Source organism: Felis catus, chromosome B1, assembly GCF_018350175.1.
Source record: "Felis catus isolate Fca126 chromosome B1, F.catus_Fca126_mat1.0, whole genome shotgun sequence".
NCBI lineage: Eukaryota > Metazoa > Chordata > Mammalia > Carnivora > Felidae > Felis > Felis catus.
This window is the reverse complement of record NC_058371.1, coordinates 173,772,525-173,792,292: the sequence shown is the minus strand read 5'-3', so window position 1 is coordinate 173,792,292 and position 19,768 is coordinate 173,772,525. Positions and strand designations below refer to the sequence as shown.

The 19,768-nt window shown below is 45.7% G+C and overlaps 1 protein-coding gene across 1 annotated transcript in view; it reads right to left on the bottom strand.

Annotated features, from left to right (window-relative positions):
* RELL1 (RELT like 1) overlaps positions 1–9,020 on the bottom strand; it is a 70,226-nt gene extending 61,206 nt beyond the window's left edge. The window contains exon 1 of the mRNA XM_023253210.2: positions 8,824–9,020. Within this exon, the coding sequence (XP_023108978.1) occupies positions 8,824–8,911 (88 nt within the window). The 5' untranslated portion in view covers positions 8,912–9,020. The remainder of the gene's footprint in view (positions 1–8,823) is intronic.
* Positions 9,021–19,768: the final 10,748 nt, after the last annotated feature.

Sequence of the window (19,768 nt, the reverse complement as noted above, 5' to 3'; positions counted from 1 at the left end):
TGACCAACATTTGCTGAATTAAGAAACCTAGCAGGGAATTAACTCGTGAAACAAAGGTATTAAGGAAAGATATAAAGTACCATGGAACATGATAGATAGACATTAATAGATGCATTTGAAGTATTGGTTGTAGAGACACAACTGAATTCAGTTTACCTCTGAAAAGAGTTTCACGAATGGATTCGGGTTTTGAAAACTTTCGCTCTGAAAATTTTCACTAACCCTTCCAAACATATCAATGTCCTACCATACTCGTCTGATAAAGCAGGACTTAACTACTTTTATTGCCATTCTTTTTTTTCTCAATGACCAGATTTTTCCACCTCAGGTTTTTGGAACAATGTGGCCCATTGAGGCTGACAGACAAAACAGCCTCTTATTAATTCAAGAAGGGACGGCGCAGGGAGACGACAGCTAATATTTGTGGGTGAATACTGGAAAGCCTAACCCTTCACTTTATTGTAAACAAAAAGCCTTGGGCTGAGTCAGAACACCTGGATTCCAACTCTGGCTTCCTTCCTTCCAGTATTTAAGTATCTGCTCTGTTAGAGGTCCTGTGCTTGGATCTTGGCCGGGGACAGCGACCAAGACACGAACACAGGCCCTCCCCTCACCAAACCTAATGGTCTGCTCCTCCACTACAGGCTAAGGCTGTTCCTGACTCCCACAGGCCACTGAACTTCCGAGGGCTCAGTTTCCCCATCTGCAAAGAGAGGCGTTAGTTACAAGATGACCATCAAAGTCCCCTCTGACTCTAAAATTGCACGACTAAGAACACCACAATCACTTCATGAGTCGGTGAGCCAAGTCATGCTTCTTAAGTCCTGCTCACCCAGATCCAGAGAGTTGGGAAACCAGAATCTGGAGCCTGAGGACCAAGGGCAAATGTGGACCAAGGAGCCTTGCCAGAAGCAGCAGAGCCAGGGTCACTGCATGGAAAGCCAGCTTTAATGCAATGGGAAGAGTCCTAGACCCAGGAAAGGAACCCGCTTTGGCCCTGCCTAGGCCAACGCAGTGTCCCCATCTGCTAAATAAGCTCTGAGGAGATGGTCAAGGTCCCTTCCAGCCCTAATGCTACAGGATTCTACCTTCTCATTCCAGTATGTGTTTTTCCCGGCACTACCGAGCAACAAGTCTATTCTGAGGCTATTTACCCGATAGAGCATCAGATCCCACAAGTTAAGGGCTAGGTCCTACAAGAATGTCCCTCCCCCTACCTTGGATGCCAATTCCAAGTCCAGGTTGTCACCTTGTGCTTCTGACCCACAGGCTATAAATCGGAGGTTCTCACACCCTCCTGCTTGGGTGTGATTAATCTGCTAAAGCAGCTAACAACACTAAGAAATATTTCACTTCCTAGATCACCGGTTTATTATAAAAGATATAACTCAGGAACAACCAGATAGGAAAGACGCCTACAGTAAGGTATAGTGAAAGCACGCAGAGCTCCCATGCTCTCTGGGTGCGCTATTCTCCGCATATCTCCAGGCAATTCACAAACCCAGAAGCTCATCAAGTCTTGTTCAACAGTTTGGGGTTTGTTGTTGTTGTTGTTTTTAAAGTTTATCTATTTGTTTTGAGAGAGAGGGAGAGGGAGAGAGACAGAGAGAGGGAGCGGGGAGGGGCAGAGAGAGGGAATCCCAAGCAGGCTATGTGCTGTCAGTGCAGAGCCCAACACTGGGCTCGAACTCACGAACCGTGAGACCATGACCTGAGCCAAAATCAAGAGTCAGACTCTTAACCAACTGAGCCACCCAGGTGCCCCCAAAAGTTTTTTTAAAGCATTTAATCAGAAGCTTTCCCCCTAACTCTTCCCCTTCCCAGAAATTGGTGGGTGAGGTTGAAAGTCCCAATCCTCAATCACAAGGTCTTTCAGATGACCAGCCTCATCCTGAGGCTATCTAGGGTACCACCCTAAGTCACCTACCTAGCATCACAAGAGCATTCACATTGGCTCCAAGGGGCCTATAATGAATGACAAAAGACAGTCCTACTATTTAGGAACTCCTAAGGGCTTGAGGAGCTTTGTGCCAGGAACTGGGGGCAAGGACTAAATATTTTCTTATTTACCCATATCCATGGGGCACTTGGGTGACTCAGTCGGTTAAGTGTCCAACTCTTCATTTTGGCACAGGCCGTGATCTCAGGTTTCATGGTTTCGTTCCTTTTTTCTTTCTCTCCTTCCTTGCCTAATATCGGTAGCTAAAGGCTCAGCCCCACATCTCCCCTGCGTCCCAAAAGAACTCCCCACCAAGCCCACTGGCGCCTACTCCTCCTCCTCCCCTGGGGCCTCAAGCACTGCCCACCCCTGCCTCCTCAACCCCTACCCCTGCCATTACACAACCAGCCTCATCAGGAGCTAGGAGATGCCTCGGGCAATGGCAGAGGACCTGAAAGGCAAATTCTACAGCACTTGGAAACTTTGTCCCACCCGACAGCTGTGATGGGTTAATATTTGGTTCAGGACAAAATAACAATAATATACTCTTTCAGTATTTACTATGTGCCAAACACTGTCCAATGAACTCTCCTGTTTTAGCTCATATAATAGTCACAGCAACCCCAGGAGGCAACTCTGCCATATTTTCTCCATGATACAGATGAGGAAAGTAGTTCAAAGCCTTCTTTCCCTCAGTACAATGGCACTTTACTTAATGGCTGGAATGCATATACACCGGAATGGGGCGGGGAGAGTCGGTACAGTGGGCAACTGCCTAGAATCCTGGGCTGAGCAAAGACAAGAGGGTGGAGGCCTTGGGGTATTGATTGCTAAGGAGCAATAGAAAACCAGTTCCCGAGTTCAACAGAGTTTGGCAAAAGGATTCTCAAGGTGAGATGACTGGCACAGGATGGCACAGAAACAGTCTGCCTGGGGTATCTGCCACGCTCTATCCATCCCTCCCTCCCCACAAAGTCCCCTGTGTAGATTCTGGTTGTTTTCTTTTTCCTCCATTACAAAGAGATCCATTTGCTCTCCATGGCAGAGGAGAGCAGAAGAGAAATTGAGCCCAACTTCTCCATAAAGCTCCCATTATAATGGGCATCCATCCCCAAAGCCACCTGGAAGAAACAAAACCTCAGCTTTTCCCAGGTATCTTCATTTTATTAGATTCCACACTAGAATACCAAAGAAGTGCTTCTTTTTGTGAAGCGCCACTTGTTTGAGGAGTTATTTTTCTCCATAGGATATTTGACTATTTTAAGCAGTTTTACGTTTGGCTGCCCACAGACAAGAACAAATGAGTCATGGCGGAAGAAGTGCAGGACCATAATCCTCTATCTGAAAACCTGGAGGTCAGCCGTGCCTCGAAATTCAGACTTTGTGATTCTAGAAAGGTAATGCAATGCATTTAGCACACAATATGTAACATTCAGAAATCAAATTCATTGAGATTACTGCAGCAAAATTTAGCAATCTTCAAACGAAGTGAGATAAATATACACTATAGAATCTCACAGTGCTTCAGGTGAGGTTTTACTGCCAATGGGGTATGCAAAAAAGCCTCAAAAAACTTCTGGTTTTCAGAGCTTTTCAGACCTCAGAATTGTCCAGAAAGGATGACAGCCGTATGCAAATGACTCAAATAGCAGAAGAAACAGTCAACCTGCCAGTAATCAAAGACATCCGAATTAAAACAATCAAGATACCAATATCTGCCTTACAAATTGGCAAATGTGTTTTGCAGAGAAAATGCCAACAGTGTGAAAAGTGAGTCTTTCCACCACTGCTGTGAAAAGTAAACTGGGACAATCTTCAGATCACTAATACTTGGGTCATCAATGGCCTCAAAAACATGAACACTTTTGACGCCAACACTGCCTTTCCAAGAATCCATTTTCTGTGGAAGTCATCGATATCCAGACAAAGCATTACACGTACATGTTCACTGAAACCATTCATATGAGAATTCAAATCCATTTAACAATAATCAGTAATAAATGTAATCTTCTAAAACGGAGGCACACTGAGGTGAAAATCAGCGAATCCATATAATAAACTACTATGCAGCTATTCTTTGAGTAGGTAGGGAAATGAGAAACCTTCATGTATAACATTAAATGAAAAATGCAGGATACAAAATTATATTTGCATTATGATCCTACCCAAGTGAAAAATAGAGAGAGGTCTAGGAGGAAATACACTAACAGTGGCAAGTACCTTGGAGTGATGAGATCAAAAGGTGATTCTTTCTCCTTCCCTCCAAACTTTAAATACTTGGGAGAATTGGGACGCCTGAATGGCTCAGTCGATTGAGCATCTGACTTCAGCTCAGGTCATGATCTCACGGCATGTGAGTTTGAGCCCCGCGTCTGGCTCTGTACTGACAGCTCAGAGCCTAGAGCCTGTTTCAGATTCTGTCTCTCTCTCTCTGCCCTTCCCCCATTCATGCTTCTCTCTCTCTCTCTCTCAAGAATAAATAAACATTAAAAAAAAAAAAACTTTAAATACTTGGGAGAATTTTCTGAAACGGAAATGGGAAAAGAAGGCCTGTCTACATAACTCCCAGTCAATGGCAGCAAATTCATGAATCTAAGGTGTTGTCACTCTGGGCTTTCATAAATGTACAATGAATCTATCTTTGCAAAACCATCACTACCTCCAGAATGAAAACCTAATAGTACATGTGGTCTACATTTATTAAATAACTTGGTTGAATTATAAGTTCAGCCTAATGGACACTTTGGGGAAGAAACACAGAAAAAAATCACACATAGGATAAAAGAGATATGCCACTTTACCCTTGCAAAGACTTTTCAGAGACAACAACTCATTTGATCCTCACTGGCAGCCGGTAAGGCAGACAAAGGTACGAGCTGGCCACACACCCATTTTACAGGTAAGGACATGGAGTTCTAGACAGAGCAGAGGCTCTTCCTGACTTCAATGGCAGGGCTATGTCAGAGCCTGGGGCTCTTTCCGCTGTATCTTGCCATTACCCTATCTCTTAGTGATTCTTTACAAATATCTTAGAATAAAAAAGAAATTTCTCACTTGAAAGAAAGAAAAGAAAGAAATGATTTACTAATAATAAGAATAGGCTTCAGAATTGAAGAGATCTGACTCAAGGTCAAAACCCAGCTCACACATTTGAGTGACTTTTTCAAGTTAACTTCTCAGACACTCATTTTTCTCACCTATAAATACAGAAATAAAATTACACAGCTGACCATGTGTCGTAAAAATTAAGTGATCTGAGTACTCAGACCAGAACCTGCCACAAAACAGGTATAACAAACACTGCATTCCTTCCTCCGAAAAAGAGTGAGGCGTCTCCAATGAACCAACTCCAAATTCCAATTTTAGTCATTGTTGGCACACCAGACTCATTATTCTGCCTGCTATCAGGAGCCCACCAAATCTTTACCAATTACTGAAGTGCTCTCGAAAATAATTAGAAACCACCCAACATAATAGTTTTAACCAATGACAATTTAAATCATTTTTTGTCAGTTTTAAATAGTTTCTCCTTTGTCCTAATATGTAAGTAAACTTCAGCATCAGAGCCAAATTCTTTAAAAAGTAACAATGAAATTGTTGTTTCTATTGCCTGGGGCTTTGGCCTGACTCATTTGAACTCAACTACTGAAACTCCCAAATCATCTGTTTGATTAATTTCTTTTAGCAGGGTAAAGGCAGGAGAGGGAGAATGGCAGGCACTTCTCAAATTTTTCATTTCCTCTTGAAATTAGATTTGGGCATGGAAGCCCACGCTCCAAGACTGCTTTTTCCAAACAGTCTGTCCACTGATTAAGTATTATGTGCATACACAGCTCGGTCGCTACCTGGCCAAAGGAGAAGCCAGAATTTAATAAAGCTTATCTTTAGCATCAAATGAGAAGTCAGGAGGCTGGATGGAAGCACACAAAACCCAAGGAGAGTGCCCTTCTCATTTCACTAGCCCTGGAACCTTTTCCACCCACTCCTTCCTAGAAGGCCATGCCCATTATCTGGTAGAGAAACTAATAAGCCCAAAGGTTGAGTAACCAGAGACCTTAAGGACATAAATAAGCCAAGATGTGGAAAATCATCCCTTCTGGTGCTTGTGGTATATAGTTTCAAACGCTGCTTCTAAGAGACAGAAGTTTAATGAGATTCTTCTACTAGGCAAGAAGAGAAAGAGACAATGTCACTACCCACTGTGAAGTTACCTGTCCTTCTTTTCTCTGCTTCCCAACTTCTGCTAACCACATGCTTACAATTTTAGGATGTCCTACACTCCCTATCTTAGAATCTCAACAAGCCTGCTGAGGTTGATTTCTGTTCTATTTTCTCTCCAGGGACAAGTGGGGTACAGTAGAGAGGACAGACTCTGGAATCAGGCAGGCTAGTGTTGTTGTCAAAGATCCATATAAAGATACATAGACACACACACACACCTCCTAGTGGTTCTGCTCCTCTGACTGAATGCTGATACATCAGTTACGTGACTGAAACAATGATTTAACTGCTCTGGGCCTCAGTTACCTCACTGTAAATAAGAACTTCATAGAGTTATGAGAAATAAGTGCGCAAAATGCATATGAAGTACCCGAGTCAAAGCCTGGCATATAGCAAGCACTCGACATTACTTCGTAGCTCTTTCTCCTTACCTTCCTAAAACATTCCCTACAAACAATACTGTCTTAGATCCCAAAAGGACCAGATGTTAGCTGGTCAGGACATCATTTCTTCATATAGGCCTCAAGTTACACTGGCACATTGGTACTCTGTACTCTTTCCTTTTTAGTTATTTCATTCTTTTTTTTAAATTTTTTAATGTTTATTTATTTTTCAAGAGAGAGTGCAAGCAGGGGAAAGGCAGAGAGAGAGAGAGAGAGACAGAGACACAGAATCTGAAGCAGCCTCCAGGCTCTGAGCTGTCAGCAGAGAGCCCGATGTGGGGCTCAAACTCAAAAACCCTGAGATCATGGCCTGAACCGAAGACAGATGCTTAACGGACTGAGCCACCCAGGCACCTCTAGATATTTCATTCTTCTTAAATATTAAACTTCCATTAAAATGTTGCTACACGGGGCGCCTGGGTGGCGCAGTCAGTTAAGCGTCCGACTTCAGCCAGGTCAGGATCTCGCGGTCCGTGAGTTCGAGCCCCACGTCGGGCTCTGGGCTGATGGTTCAGAGCCTGGAGCCTGTTTCCAATTCTGTGTCTCCCTCTCTCTCTGGCCCTCCCCCGTTCATGCTCTGTCTTTCTCTGTCCCAAAAAATAAATAAACGTTGAAAAAAAAATTTAAAAAAAATAAAAAAAATAATAAAAATAAAAAAAATAAAATGTTGCTACACAATTACATGAGAACTTTTTTCATCATCTTCCAGACCTGAGAGCTGAGCGTTGCTCAGAGATCCATCAAAACCCAAACTTATTCCAGGAATAGACTTCCCCAGCTGATGGCTGATTACATGCATCCATGCTGAAGTTTTAACAATTTTACTCCCAGGTTAAGCTATTCAAATTCTGGGCCAACTGACTCTGGCTCTCTAAGCTTCTGTCTATGACCCCGAGTCCAATTTGAACCTGATTATGCACCTATTCATTCTCAGCAATGAAACCCAGGATGAAAACGAAAATCTCTCATCCAATAATACATGTCACTAGCTGTCATTTCCCCGGGGGGGGGGGGGGGGAGGGGAGTGGGGGGATGACTGAGGGAAATACAGGTCTGCTAATAAAGGCTCAGGAGACATATTTGCCATCCTGTTCCCTTCTTAACATGATCTGTGTTCTACAAAAAAGTGAAGACCAAAGTGATAAGCCAGTTTACAAGCTGTAAGAGATTGGAATCTTCTCAGGAGTAAAGAGCAGTGTACGTGTTTTCATGGAGGAGAGTTACGGTTGGAAGGCTTCCAGATGCTTATTATTTGGACGTGAAAAGAAGCTGCTCAAGCTTGGAAGAGCTTGCTGACGTAAGATTCCAGGCTGTGGTAACCCCAGACGGCCACGAAGAGATATATTTATTAGTGTTTTTTTAACTACTGCTCTAAAGTGACAACTAAGAGGGAAAACGGTGGCAAGGGATCCCTGGGGTCTATAGCCATAAAAACAAAAGAGAGTGAGACCTGACTTCCATAAAAGTTACACCTCCTTTTAGATTTCAATTAAAAACTCCTGCTCCAAATTCGTCATTGGGGACACACTTTACGGTCTCTGCTGGTGGCTTCCTGCTCTGACCACAGAAGGTTCCTTTTGTGGTGACAGGAATTGGCTCAAAAAAGAAAAAAAAAAATGTAAGTTTACAAATGAGCCTTCCCTTTTTCCAAGACTGATTTGTCCAGGATATGTGGGTAAGACATCTGAAATCCCCAACCTGTTACAAGAATCCATCAACCACTACAATTAATGAAAACTTGGAAAGGAAAGAAGTGGAACTCCCCAAGGTCTTAAAATATAAAACAAAGGTGGGCGGGGGGAGGCGACGACCGCGCACCCGGCCCCTTGTGTCACGATCTTCCGCTCGCGGGGCCTTTGAGGACAAGCGCGTAAGGAAAGGGGTCCGCGGGGCTCGAAGGTGCTCAGCCCGGCCAGAAGCGCACCCGAAGAAGCTAGGCCAGCTCCCTACACCCAGGACAGCTCAGAGGGGCGCGCCAGGGGTAACAGGTCCTCAGAGGAGCCGGCGAGAGGAGGGAAGGCGAGTCCCGGGCAGGCGGGAAGGGAGGGACGGGAGCCGTCGCCCCGCGCCGCACCCGGCCCGGGCCACCCTCCAACAGCCAGATGTTCAGTGTCGGGATCCCGCGGCGGTGCCAGGGCGAGGGCAGCTCGGGGTGCTGCCGGGCTGCCGTCCGGACCCCTCGCCTCCTCCCGAGCGCCCAGGCCCCGGCGGGGCACTCACCCGGGGCCACTAGCGGCGAACTCATGGCGCCTCCCACGAAGACAGCGGCGGCCAGGACCGCGGACCCCAAGAGTTCCCGTGGGGCCATCGCCGCGTTCCTCCGCCTTCCTTCCCCGGGGCGCCGCGTCCGGGGCTCCTGCAGGCAGTGCTGCTAGACAGCCGGCGGCTGACGGGGGAGCAGGACTCTGCCCCCGCGCGCTGTAAGCCCCGCCCCGTCAAGCACCCTCCTCTCCGGCCCCACCCACCCGGCTCGGCCAGGCCTCACCCCGCCAAACGCGGGGCTCCTCCCTGGTCCCCACCCACGGCAGCCTGGCCCCGCCTCCGCCCGCGGCGCCTGCTTCCTCTCTAATTTCAACCGCGGCCTGGGCCGCCGGGATAAGGCTGTGACCCCGCCCCTCCTGCCCCGCCCACCACTGCTCGACCACGCCTCCATCCGCCGGTTTCCCCCCCCCCCCGGCCACGCCCACCTCTGCCCGGTCCCACCTCTTCTCGCGGCGCCCGCTTGGTTTCCCAGTCTGGCTTCAGCGCGGACGTGGGGATTGAGCCGGAGCCGGGCGCGGGGGCAGGGTCTCCGCGGTTCATCCTCCCCCGCGCAGAGAGCAAGCGGGCATAAGAAGAGGAAGAGGGAGAGCTGGACAGGAAGCTCTAGACGGGCTGACTTGGCCGTCATCGAAGTGGGCACGATCTTAATTCTTTGTTGGCATTTCTATCCAACTGGCTTTCCCCTCCGTGACTGGTCCGGAGAGGGGCGCTGCACGTGAAGTTCCACTGTTTGAAAATTGAAGAGAAAAGGCCATACATTTAAATTTCTTCCTATCTCTGCTTCCATTTAAACTGTTTCTACATACTTCTACATACCTGCAGGAATTGCAGAAGTTGAATCATCACATGCATTGCATTGATTAGCCTAGAGCCCTTCTGAGTACTTCCCTGCTTACTGCACTGTAGAGACTCCTGAAGCAACACGGTCAGCCCTTTTTTAATCGTGTGCCCACATTGCACCTTGCAAATAGTTTAACGAAATAGCTCTTTAAGTGCCTAGTCACTTAAGATCTTGTATGCTCACTTAAGCTCTGTGAGGTGAGTAGTATTCCCATTTCACAGGCCCTTGAGTAAACCCACCGGCCACTGTGATAAACTGGAATTAACTTGTCTTCATTGTGTTTGCTCACTGCTATGCCCTCAGTGCCCAGCTCAATGACAGTACACATTAAGTAAAAGGTCAAAAGTGGTTTTGAGATTGAATCATCACATGCATTTCATTGATTAGCCTAGAGCCTTTCTGAGTAGTTCCCTCTTTACTGCGCTTTAGACACTCCTGAAGCAACACAGTCAGCCCTTCAGCAATGCTCAAGATCACAGGCATCGTGAGGCAGGTGAGGGCTGGGGCTTTTCACAGAATGAGGCTCTTCCTTGGCTTGACTAGCATCCTCCAATTTTCAAAAAAGGACTTTTTATCTTCTTGTTAAGTCCTCGGAACAGTCTACTCTAGACTCATCTGTAAGTCTATTTTGGCAGGAATCCCCAGCAACAGAAGCTCAGACCACTACAGATAGCTGGGACTGGAGGATGGGAGTCGCTGTCCTCTGAAGCCACGGACAGGCGCTATGTGTCCCGTGCACAGTTGCAGACACATCCTGTAGTCGGGCGGGTGAAGCAGTTTTATACTACCCAAAAAACTGAGAATGGCTGCAGAGGAAAAAGTTCTGTGTAGGTTTCTAACAACAATAAAAAAAGAGTCCTAAGCCTGGAAATTAAACTGCAAACTATCAGTTGTAGCCAGAAACAGCTATATAATTTGCAGAGCCTAGTGTAAAATGAAAATCCAGGTCCTTTTGTTCAAAAATTATTAAGAATTCCAAGGTGGCCGGGTACCTGAGTGGCTCAGTAGGTTCAGCCTCCAACTCTTGATTTTGGCTCAGGTCATGATCTCATGGTTTGTGAGATCCAGCCCCGCACCGGGCTCTGCATGGACAGCGAGGAGCCTGCCTGGGATCCTCTATCTCCCTCTTTCACTGCCCCTTCTCCACTCACGCTCTCTCTCAAAATAAATAAATAAACATTAAAAAAAAAAAAAAAGACTTTTACAATGGCAATAGCAGAGCATTAAATCGATTATGGAGCCCTTCTAAGCATGCAGACCTGTGTAAAAGTTGTACATCCATAAAGCCAGCTCTGGTTTTAGCACTTAGAATGCAGCAAAATGCTTGAACCAAGATATCTATGCAAAATGCAAAATATCATTTGAGGGGTACCTGGGTGGCTCAGTCGGTTAGGCGTCTGACTTCAGCTCAGGTCATGATCTCATGGGTTCAAGCCCTGCATCGGGCTTGCTGCTGTCATCCCAAAGCCCACTTCGGATCCTCTGTCCCCCTCTCTCTCTGCCCCTCCCCTGCTTCCTCTCTCTCTCTCTGTGTCTCAAAAGTAAATTAAAGAAAAATTTTAAATAAAAAAATATCACTAGAAAAATGAATAATGTTTCACTCTTTTTCCATATATTGAATTTACTATTAAAAAGACAGGACCATTTTTTTAAAGTAATCTCTATACCCTACTTGGGCGTCAAACCCACAACCCCAAAATCAAGAGTTATACGCACCACCAACTGAACCAACCAGGGTCCCCAAGACAGGACCATTTTAAACAACATATTTGAGTTGGATGTCTGCTCATGGCTCTCCAGAAGTAAAAATACAACACTGTAATTAAAGCTGGAGAAAACCTTAGTAGCCATCTACTAAGCCCCTTACTTTAGAGATGAGAGATAGTTAAGTGGCTTGCCAGTTACCTCATACCTCGTATGAGCCAGGGTTGGAAACCAAGGCTCTGAAATTTCCCTTCTCAGATGTTATGGTAACACTTAGCTGCTTGACAGTCTCAATAGAGACCTTACTGTCACATAACCCCATATATGTGCATTTGCACATCTCATTGAAGGGAAGGAGAAAGGGATGGAGGGAGGGAGGGAGGGAGGAGGGAGAGAAAATCAAGTTTAAATTATTCTCCGGGTACACTACAGATTTGCTTGCACAATTTAAAAAGCACCACAGGGGCTCCTGGGTGGCTCAGTCGGTTAAGCGGCCGACTTCGGCTCAGGTCACGATCTCACGGTCCTTGAGTTCGAGCCCCGCGTCGGGCTCTGGGCTGACAGCTCAGAGCCTGCAGCCTGTTTCAGATTCTGTGTCTCCCTCTCTCTGACCCTCCCCTGTTCATGCTCTGTCTCTCTCTGTCTCAAAAATAAATAAACGTTAAAAAAAAATAAAATAAATAAAATAAAAAGCACCACAAACACACATCTAAAAGCCATCACTTGTTTTATTTTAAACACGAAGACTCCAATATGATGGAAGTTCTCTTTCATATTAGGAAGGGGATGTCGCATTTCTCCTGGAGAAATAAAAATAAAAATAGTCTCATGACTAGTGATCTTCCCATTTTTTTCAGAAATAAAATTAAAAGATAGTAGGTAAAAATGGTTATAACAATAGCATTCATTACTTCATCCCTTAGATTTAACCCCATCCCATGGTGAGGGTTTCCTTCACCAAATCCTCACAAATTTTAATTTTAAGAAGTATTGTTACTGACTTTCCCTTCAAAGCTGAGAAGACTAGCCTTTGAGGATTAAGGAATCTACCCAAGTCACACAGCCTCTCCGTGGTGTCACTGGGACTCAAATCAGCATCAGCTCACTGCAGGCCTGCACTTGAACGTCTGCCTATACTGCTCTGCCTCTGAAATGAAGAATACTAGCCAAGCAGCTCCCCTTTTCCAATATGAAGTCTTATTCTGTCTTTGCATGCTTACCCTAGCCTTCTTGAGCTCCACGTCAACAATTACGTGCTCTTTTCTTCAAGGAGAATATTTGTTTATAGGGATAGGTTATAAACAAGAGTTTGGAGGAATCAAGTTTACAAACTTATGCAATGTGCTGTCCTGTTTTTTGTTGGGTTTTGTTTTGTTTTGTTTCCAGTGTCTCTGCAAGAATTCAGTGAATCATTCCCCTTAGTAGAAACCTTTCCTGTTTTCCTAAAGTGGTCATTTTCATCACCATCATTTAAATGCGTAAGACTCAGTTGGCTGGTATTTACTTTAATTAATGTTGAAAACACTTCCGCAGAAGATCTCTGTAGAATTTATTCTCCCTGTGATTTAGATGTAGTCATCTTTCCTTTTGAGACGTTATATCTAGGAGAAAAGCTTACAATTTTACATATATATACACATATATATGTGTGTGTGTGTATATATATACACATATATATGTGTGTGTGTGTGTATATACACATATATATGTGTGTGTGTGTATATATATATGTATGTATATATGTGTATATATATATGTATATATACATATATGTATACACACACACACACATATATACATAGCAGGGGAATAAAATGATATTTTATAAAACCTACAGTTATTTTGGTCTGATAGCAAGTATATACGATGTTCCTAGTACTGGGCTGAGGGTAGGCAGTTGGAAGGGAGAGTCACTGCACATTTAATAAAACATCCTAACCTTACTTAAAGAAACCCTTCGGGGCGCCTGGGTGGCTCAGTCGGTTGAGCATCCAACTTCGGCTCAGGTCAGGGTCTAGCAGCTCTGTGAGTTCGAGCCCCGTGTCGGGCTCTGTGCCGGCAGCTCAGAGCCCGGAGACTGCTTCGGATTCTGTGTCTCCCTCTCTTTGCCCCTTCCCCACTCATGCTCTGTCTCTCTCTGTCTCTCAAAAATGAATAAACGTTAAAAAAAAAATTTTTTTTTAAAGAAAAAAGAAACTTCACTATACCTGGAAAAAAGGAAACAACAGCATGGCAGCGTGGAAATGGTCAAAGGTTTGGGGGAGAGTGTAGGGTCCTGCCAGTAACTCACTCTGACTTTCAGCAGCTTCTCTTTGGTTAGTCTTCTTACCCATAAAATTCAGGGGGGTGATAGGCTGGTTCCTGAAGGTTGCCATCCAGCCCGAAGACTCTATGCCATAATAAGTAATCAACTGATAGGTTGCAGGGTGCCAAAGTCAGGCTAGACTGAAGCGTTTCTCAAAATTATGAAAACATCATGGGCCAGATAATTCTTCGTTGGGTGGCTGTTTTGAATATTGTAGGATATTTAGCGGCATCCTCTGCCTCTACGAACTAAATGCCAGAAGATCTCTTCCTTCCAAAACCCTGAGTTGTGACGACCCAGAATATCTCCAGATAGTGCCAAATGTTTCCTGGGGGACAAAATCACCCCTGGTTGAGAACCACTAGTCTAGAGAAAAATTCCAAGAAGACCAAAAGGATTGCAGCCGGAAGCTCTGAGCCAGGCTTCGCAGAGAAGGAACAATTCGGGCTGAGTCCTGGGGATTATCGCAGAGGTGAGGGAAGTGTATGAGCAAGTGGTCTGTGAGAGAATTTGCATGGTGTTGGCTGCACAGTGATGAGTATGCAGGAGGGAAAGAAGGAGAAAACGGGTTGACAAAACTGTGGGTCATAGCTGAGCATAATAGTCCATAAAAGGAGAATCAAGAACTTCAAATACCCTGAAATTGTCATAAATTATAATAAATTATTCTATCACTAAAATAGTTGTGTGTGTTTTTTTTTTCTTTTTAGGGATGGTGAGAAGAATTTCCATTGTTCAGTTAGATCTTTTTCATCCTAAGTCAGGAGCTGCACATACCAAAGTCCTAATTTTGCCAATGTGCTCGGTAGATGTCAGTGAAACCTGATGGATAGGTTAGCAATGGTGTCCATAGTCCCTGCCTCCTTTCCTGGACATGATGTTGTGTTTTGTTTCATGGGCACACATTCTTCTGAAAATTGTGTGTAAGTGACTCAGGCTATGTGGTGGTAGAGCCTCAAAGCCAGGTGGATATACGTTGGCATGGTTGTTCTCAGTAAAGAACAAGAGAAAATTGTAGCAGGGAACCGCATGGCTTGGGCCCAGTAAAACCCACAATGCACATTTCAAAGGACATGCTCTATAGGGTACAAGGTATCTGTTTTAGTCAAGCTTCCTTTTGACTACAATCAACAGAAATTTAAACACTAGCTCAATAAATACTAAATGTATTATAAGGGTAAACTTGGGGCGCCTGGGTGGCGCAGTCGGTTAAGCGTCCGACCTCAGCCAGGTCACGATCTCGCGGTCCGTGAGTTCGAGCCCCGCGTCAGGCTTTGGGCTGATGGCTCGGAGCCTGGAGCCTGTTTCCGATTCTGTGTCTCCCTCTCTCTCTGCCCCTCCCCCGTTCATGCTCTGTCTCTCTCTGTCCCAAAAATAAATAAACGTTGAAAAAAAAAATTAAAAAAAAAAAATAAGGGTAAACTCTCTCATGGATATAAAAAGGGCCAGGCCTCAAGTCCTCAAGCAAATTAGAACCAGGAGCAAAAAAGAGTAAATGTAAGAGGTGAGGGGCCTTCTCCAGCTCTCTGGGCTGCCACATCATTCTCACTTCTACCTCTTAGCAAGTATATGCTTCCTCTCTGTCTTTCTGTCCGTGTCTCCCTTCTATATCTCTCTTTCTTCCTCTGTCTCTCTCTCTCTCTCTGTTTCTCTGCCCATCTCTCTCTCTCTGTCTCCTCCCTTCTGTCTCTGTTTTCTCTTTGTCTCTATCTCTGTCTTTGTCTATCTCTCTTTCTCTCCGACTCTCTCTGCCATATGCTGCTTATTTACTACTTATTTATCTTGGCCGGGGCCTCCCAAAGCTTCCTCACACCCAGGCCGCGTGCAGCATGACCTCCACGGTTTGGCTGTGGATCGATTTCCCGTGTCTCAGGAGAACACAGGATTGCCCAGCTGAGCGCAGCTGGTCCTCTAGATAGAGATGTTGGGCATGGTCCTCACCCTAACCCGCAGAAGCCAACCGAGGCAAGATTTTCCTGAAGATAGAAGTGATCATCAGTGTCAAATGGACGAAACAGTCCAGCAAAATAAGGGCTGAAAAGTTATCCGGCAAATCAGGCGCCGTGGAGGTTCCAGAGGCCCTGTGAAAGAACAATGAGGGGGAAGCCAGAGCGCAGTGGACGAAGAAGTAAAAATAGTCCCAGAGAGTTCTCTTTCCAGAGCTTGGCTGGGAGAGAAAAGAAAAGGAGTGGTAGAGGGGCCTTGGGCGCCAGGAGAATGCTTTTATGAAATGGAGTTGATTTTATGGGACAACCGGAAAACAGAAAGGAAGATGTGACGAGGGGGACAGCTAACTCAGCAAGGTTTAGGGAAGGCTCCTGATGAGATCAATAGCGTAGGATATGTTGGCCGTGAACAAAAGGCAGATACCTTTTGCTCTGTAATTGAAGGGAAATGGCAAAAGAAAAGTGCAGATGTGAATATACTTTCAGGTACGAAATAGAAAATTGAGGAGGTTCACATTAACAGACGCAAAGCCATCCTCTGACAATGGAAGGGAAGGAAACGATACAAGGGTGTTGAGGAGACCATGGTCAGAGCCATCAGTACAGGCATCTGTGTTGTGTACTGCACAAGGGCATCATTTACTAACTTATCCCAGGACACGAAGGCAAGAGATTCTGGCTTTCTGGTCAAGTCTTGGAAAAGCAGAGGAGAGCCTCCCCTGCTTATGAGCTCGCACTGCCCACGAGGCTGTGTACTCGCATGGAAGAGCACACATGTACACTCTCACCAGTGCTCATACACACATGCACACTCAAGCGTGACTGTGTCCTATGTCAATCATGATCTGGGCATTGCTTGAGATTTTTCTCTCCCGCCCACAGAAGCCTGAGTCATGCCAACCAAGATCCAACCTTGCTTTTCTTTCCCTGGAGAGGGGTAGAGTTAGCCCCGAATGTGCTGACTGCTGACACCGTGGAGACCCAAAGTCAGGGGTTGGTGGCAGGCGAGGGGGACAGGTTTTAAGCCCTGGGGTGTGTTGCCTTATTGTGTGCTGCCAGGTACGCTTCCCCCTGGGACTCTGCAAGTCCCGTTTCCTCCTATCCTGAGGACAGAGCTCTCCAGTTTGCACGGTATCAGAATAAACTCACTGGAGGGAAGGGCACTTTTTGCCAATGCTTAGAGATTCTGAGAGTGATGAAGGTTTGCACGGTCGCTGAAGGGAACAGGAGAGGGGACTGGTGCAGGCAGTGCTGTGTGTCACTGAGGGAACAGCTGGAGCTGAAGCCCATGAATTTTTCATGGGCCAATCTGCTCAGTTGAATGATGCTCTGTTACGGTGCCTGGCAGCGGGGGGTGGGAATAAAGAAGGCAGCCTAGGAGATATAGCCAGGTTTAGGGTTTTTCCAGGAAAAATCCTGGCATCCTAGAGGTTTTTCAAGTCATTTAGCAGTTTGGAAGGCTAAGGGGTCCAGGAGACAAGCTCACGTGTGGGCTGGCACGGGGAGAACTTGAGGGGTCTGGTGGAGCATGAAGTGCATGAATCAGGGCGGCGGGACAGAAGATATGAGATGACAAGGGCCCTCTTGCCACATAATCCAGATGCTGCCAATGTCTTTGGAGCTCTGAGAATCCCATATGGGCCATTCGGTTGCCAAGACCATACATAGCCACGCGTACCGTAGAGACCTGGCTTGAGCCCCTAATTCCTTTCTCAGGTGGTAACTGAAAAGCCTCTTGGACTCCTACCCTCTGCTTTTACTCCCAAGGGTCGTGCTTTCCAAGATTTCTCCATCTTTCTGAGCCTGCAGGAGGCCCTGGGGACCTGTGCCTCCCCTAGAGCCTCTGTGCCCCCTGTGTCTGCAAACCCCGTGAAGTCACAACAGTACAAATGAATGACAGCTCATGCATGGTATGCACTAAATAGAGCTTTAAGGTGCTGCCCTGGGGCTCAGCACTCATGCAGAACTGTGTCACCAGAAACATGCTTGGCCGAAGGTGAGATTCAGTGCGGTGAACATCCCTCCCCCACCCAGCAGCGCACTCCCGTCTCACTCCCCACCGTGAGACTCAATGAAGAACTTTATTTATTTATTTATTAAGGTTTATTTATTTATTTTGAGAGAGACAGAGAAAGCATGAGTGGGGGAGGGGCAGAGAGAGAGAGAGAGAGAAAGAGAAAATCCCGTAAGCTTCCCGAGGTGCACAGCCCAATGTAGGGCTCGAACTCACCAAACCATGACATCATGACCTGAGCCGAAATCAAGAGTCGGAAGCTTAACCGACTGGGCCACCCAGGCACCCCGTGATGAAGAACTTTGATGCTGAAATTCTAATCAGTCCTTTCTTCTGTAACTACACACGAAGACAGACGGAGGAACTAGGTAAGCCAGTTCCTTCTACTTCAAAGCAATCACCCAAGTTCTTTTCTTGCTGAAACCACCTCACGTTTGACTTTGGAAAGGCAAGCTATGTCCTAAAAGGCATGATTCTAAGGGTCTCATATTCCTTTTGTGTTCCTGGTCATGCAGTTGCCTCTCAAACAGGGTCTGTGTCTAGCCTGTCCCCCCTTACCCCACCAGCACCGCCCCTCCCACAGCCCACCATTCCTCTGCTAGAGTGCTCTTTCCAAAAGCCTGATTATAGCAGACACTCCCTGGCTCAACACTCCTCCAGGAGCAAGCCCTTTGTTGCCTCTGGGGTCACGGTAAAACCTTTAGCCTGATATAACATAAATGTCTGCCCTCTGGGTAGTTCTCTCCTTGCAGGCTCGATCCAGCTCCTCCCTCACCATCCAGGCTCACTTCCCTTTCACATATTTGAGCTGAGGTAGGTTGGTCTCTTGGCCTTTCTGACTCCGTTCACACTGCCAGCTGCTTATTCATGGTCAACTGGCTCCTAACGGTTCTCTGGGTACGATTCTAGGATGGCCACTCTGACCTCTAGGAATGGCTGCCGTTCCCTTCTTTGCCCCCTCCCCTAACATGGCTGCTGCCTACTCTTTTCCCCCCACAACATGCTAATATAAAGGTGCTGAACATGACAGACTTTTCCTGAAAGTTTGGCAAATGTCATCTGTGGATCCAGCACAGACAGAAGAGGAAAAGGGGCAGTTCTCATCATTCTCTCTCTCAGCGATGATGGCCATGGAAAATTTCTTACGGCAAGCACACCACACTCCTTGGGCCCTCACTTACCTCTTCGATATTAGGATTAGTGAAGGTCTCCTTTTCTAGAATTCCAAGACCTTCAACACAGTCCACTGCCAGCTTCCCCTCCCACAAAAAGATCCTAAAAATTCTCATTACTTTCTGATGTAGAGGATTGCCTGGTCTTATTCCAGATTGCAAGGGTTCTAGTCTGGAATCCATGGGCCCCCAAGGGGTCTGTATAAATACAATTCAGGGATTTTGTGGATTTGGGTGGGGAAAAATTACATCTTTATTAATCTTGCAATTCTTCATTACATTAATCTTAAATTATTCATGCAATAATTATTCACTATTTTCAATAATCTCGAAGTGAAATTTAGCATCGCCTTGAGTTATGGACGTAGGTAACACCCCGCAGTGCCTGCAACACTGGCAACAATAGAAATCACAGGTATTTTCATATTTATTACAGATGTGCAGATATTTCAAAATGCTGCGTATACCCATTATTATTGTAGAATCACTTTGAAATGTAACATTTCAAAGATTTAAAATAAAACTTTATTATTTAATGTGTGCAGGGGCACATATCAAACTACCACAATTTTTTTAACTTTTCTAAAATTTTTTTTCAACGTTTATTTATTTTTGAGACAGAGAGAGACAGAGCATGAATGGGGGAGGGTCAGAGAGAGGGAGACACAGAATCCGAAACAGGCTCCAGGCTCTGAGCCGTAAGCACAGAGCCCGACGCAGGGCTCAAACTCACGGACCACGAGATCATGACCTGAGCCGAAGTCGGCCGCTTAACCGACTGAGCCACCCAGGTGCCCCTTTTTTTAACTTTTCAATAACAGTATTTCAATGGACTTGGTTTCTTTGTAATACTTTGTAATACTATGTATTTTATTTCATATATTTAAAAGTAGGATTTGAAGGGGCTCCTGGTTTCAGCTC